Source organism: Etheostoma spectabile, chromosome 23, assembly GCF_008692095.1.
Source record: "Etheostoma spectabile isolate EspeVRDwgs_2016 chromosome 23, UIUC_Espe_1.0, whole genome shotgun sequence".
Classification (NCBI taxonomy): Eukaryota; Metazoa; Chordata; class Actinopteri; order Perciformes; family Percidae; genus Etheostoma; species Etheostoma spectabile.
Window position 1 is genome coordinate 17,352,719 of NC_045755.1, and position 2,422 is coordinate 17,355,140.

Sequence of the window (2,422 nt, forward strand, 5' to 3'; positions counted from 1 at the left end):
ACACACACACACACACACACACACACACACACACACACCCTTTCAGTGTTCAACAAAAAAATTAGAGGAGAGAGAAAGGAAGGGGTGTGAAAAGGCAAAGGGGGAAGAATGGAGGAGGCGAAAGGGAAATGGGCGGCGCTGGATGGAGTTGATGTTTGTAGAAGAGAATCTTAGGGATGAAAGGAAATGTTCAGAAGAAGAGGAGTTAGAGAAAGGTAGATAATGAGTGTTGTAGAAAAAGAGAAGTATAAAACCGTGCGACAATTGCTTTAGAAATGGGTTGGGCTGTGCATCTGTAGTGCCCAAACAATCAAGTAATAGTTTAATTTATTCAACAAAACCCCTCATTCCAGCATCACAAATACAAAAAAAAAATCCTTTCAGTTGGTTTTATATCTTTGTGAACTAAATATCTCTGGGCTTCATCAATAACGAAATAATTATTTGCTGCAACTCTGAGTGAATATTAGGAATCCAATGATGGCGAGGTTTTCCAGCTCTATTAATCTCAGTGATGTTGATTGGAGGTGTGATGGGGCCGATTCATTGGCAAATGGCCCTTTTACCCCTCGACTGCTGCAAAAAGTAGTCCAAATGATCCTTCCCCAAAAAATGTTTTACCCTCCCATGCTCAGCCCAATATCATTGATATTTCTAAAGCACTTCTTGACAAAAACTATGTTTTAGGACCCCTGTAACTGACATGAAACTCTGCATACAAGCTCCCCTGCCCTTAGGTCTGATTACTGTTGTGAATATTGAGTTTGGAAACAGGCAGCTGCTCCAGCCAGGCGATTTCTCGCTGCCTTTGTTAGCAGGCCGACCCACCCAGCAGGGAATCAAACGTTTCTGAGCAAAGTGGGAACGAGAATGTCACGAGCAGACGTTGGCAGTTACAAAAAAAATGACCTAGAGAATGTTGACCGTTTGAAAACTGTTTTTGTTGAAAAGTGAAAAGTGGCTTTTATAAAGCTCTGGGTCTAACGCCAAAAACTAAATTTGCTAACTTCAAACCAATATTTAAAGGTAGTTTCAAAGAAGCACCCAATGAATGAAAAACTACATATCTTTAAGGTAGTGTTTTGTTTTTGTCTTTCTTTAAGGTTACTTCTATCTCAATCCCGGCAGAAGAAGAACTTGTGTGCAGATTGAAGGAAGGCACTCTGTTGCTGTCGATCCCTGTGTTCCCCACCCCGCCACTCCACCATCATCCACCGTTAATCCAACGCCTCCCTACCAAAACACCCCTCCGCCTGACCGTGACAGACAACAAAGCAAGCCAAACACCGTGCCAGCACCTCTCTCCTACCATAATCCTGCTCCAGAGGAAAAAGATAAAGGTCAGGAGAGGGAGAGAGTGAAACAACCTGCTGTGGTGTCCGTCACAGAGCTGGACTGGGAGATGCATCTTGGGCCTGCTGGACCAGAACGCTCGCCGCCCCCAGCCTCTACGATCTCACACGGGTCTCTCTCAGATTTAAGTCGCCCACCGTCCAGTCTGTTCAGCCGCAGCACTGACCTCGCCAGCGGCAGGAGCAGCATCCTGTCTGGTGGTAAAACTTCTACTGTGACAGTGGAATTAGCATTAGCTGTAGCCTCCTTTGCGTGTACTTTTACAACAAATTATTGTGTTAAATGAAGCTAGCGTTTAATTTTCTCTGTGGTTTTGCAGCAGAAATGAGGGACTCTGACCCAGAAGGCATCAGTTGTTTCTCCCCGCTCAAGCCTTCTCCAGTGATGGAGTCACCTGTTGCTTCTTACCCTCCAGCTCGATCTAACCCTCGCCCATCATCCGTGAATGCTACGGCCACCCCTCCACTCTATGAGCCGCTATTTGGCCAAACCAAACCCCTCTCTCCTCGTCCAAAGTCAGTTATCCTTACTAAGTCAGATGAACCTTTGAGCAGGTGCGAAAGCACAAAAACACCAGAGAATCTCCACCAAGATGCATCTATAGATCCTGATCTCCACCCATCCTTGGACTCTGATCACGGCCTCATTACCCTGGCTTTCCCCTCCGCTACTTGGTCTTCCTGCCCGAGTCCACAGATGACCACTCCCCGCTCAGGGTCAGAACCAAAGCTGACCCCTTCTGCATCGGTGACTCGGCTTGAGTCTCATCGCTGGCCTGTCCTGCCTCCTATCTCACCAGTCAGAGGTGAGAAATGAACTCTTGCCGACCACATATGGCTCGTTCACAGCCTACTCCCTGCCCCGCGTTATGCTCCTGCCCATGTTTTTTAAGGGTCTGATTGTTCTGAACATGGCTGGGCATCCAGTTATAGACAAAGAGACTGGGCCAGACACAGAATTCAAAGCCTGCTTCCATAGTGAGGCGTTATGATGCTCCTGCCCCCCTCAACACATTGTGAAAGCTTTGCTGTCAACCTGTTTTTCCCACCTCCTCCCACCCCATAATAAA

General features: G+C 46.9%; 1 protein-coding gene across 1 annotated transcript in view; it reads left to right on the plus strand.

Annotated features, from left to right (window-relative positions):
- LOC116673340 (histone-lysine N-methyltransferase 2D) overlaps positions 1-2,422 on the plus strand; it is a 59,868-nt gene that overhangs the window by 12,596 nt on the left and 44,850 nt on the right. The window contains exons 4-5 of the mRNA XM_032505623.1: positions 1,104-1,553; positions 1,673-2,158. Coding sequence (XP_032361514.1) covers positions 1,104-1,553; positions 1,673-2,158 — 936 coding nt within the window. The remainder of the gene's footprint in view (positions 1-1,103; positions 1,554-1,672; positions 2,159-2,422) is intronic.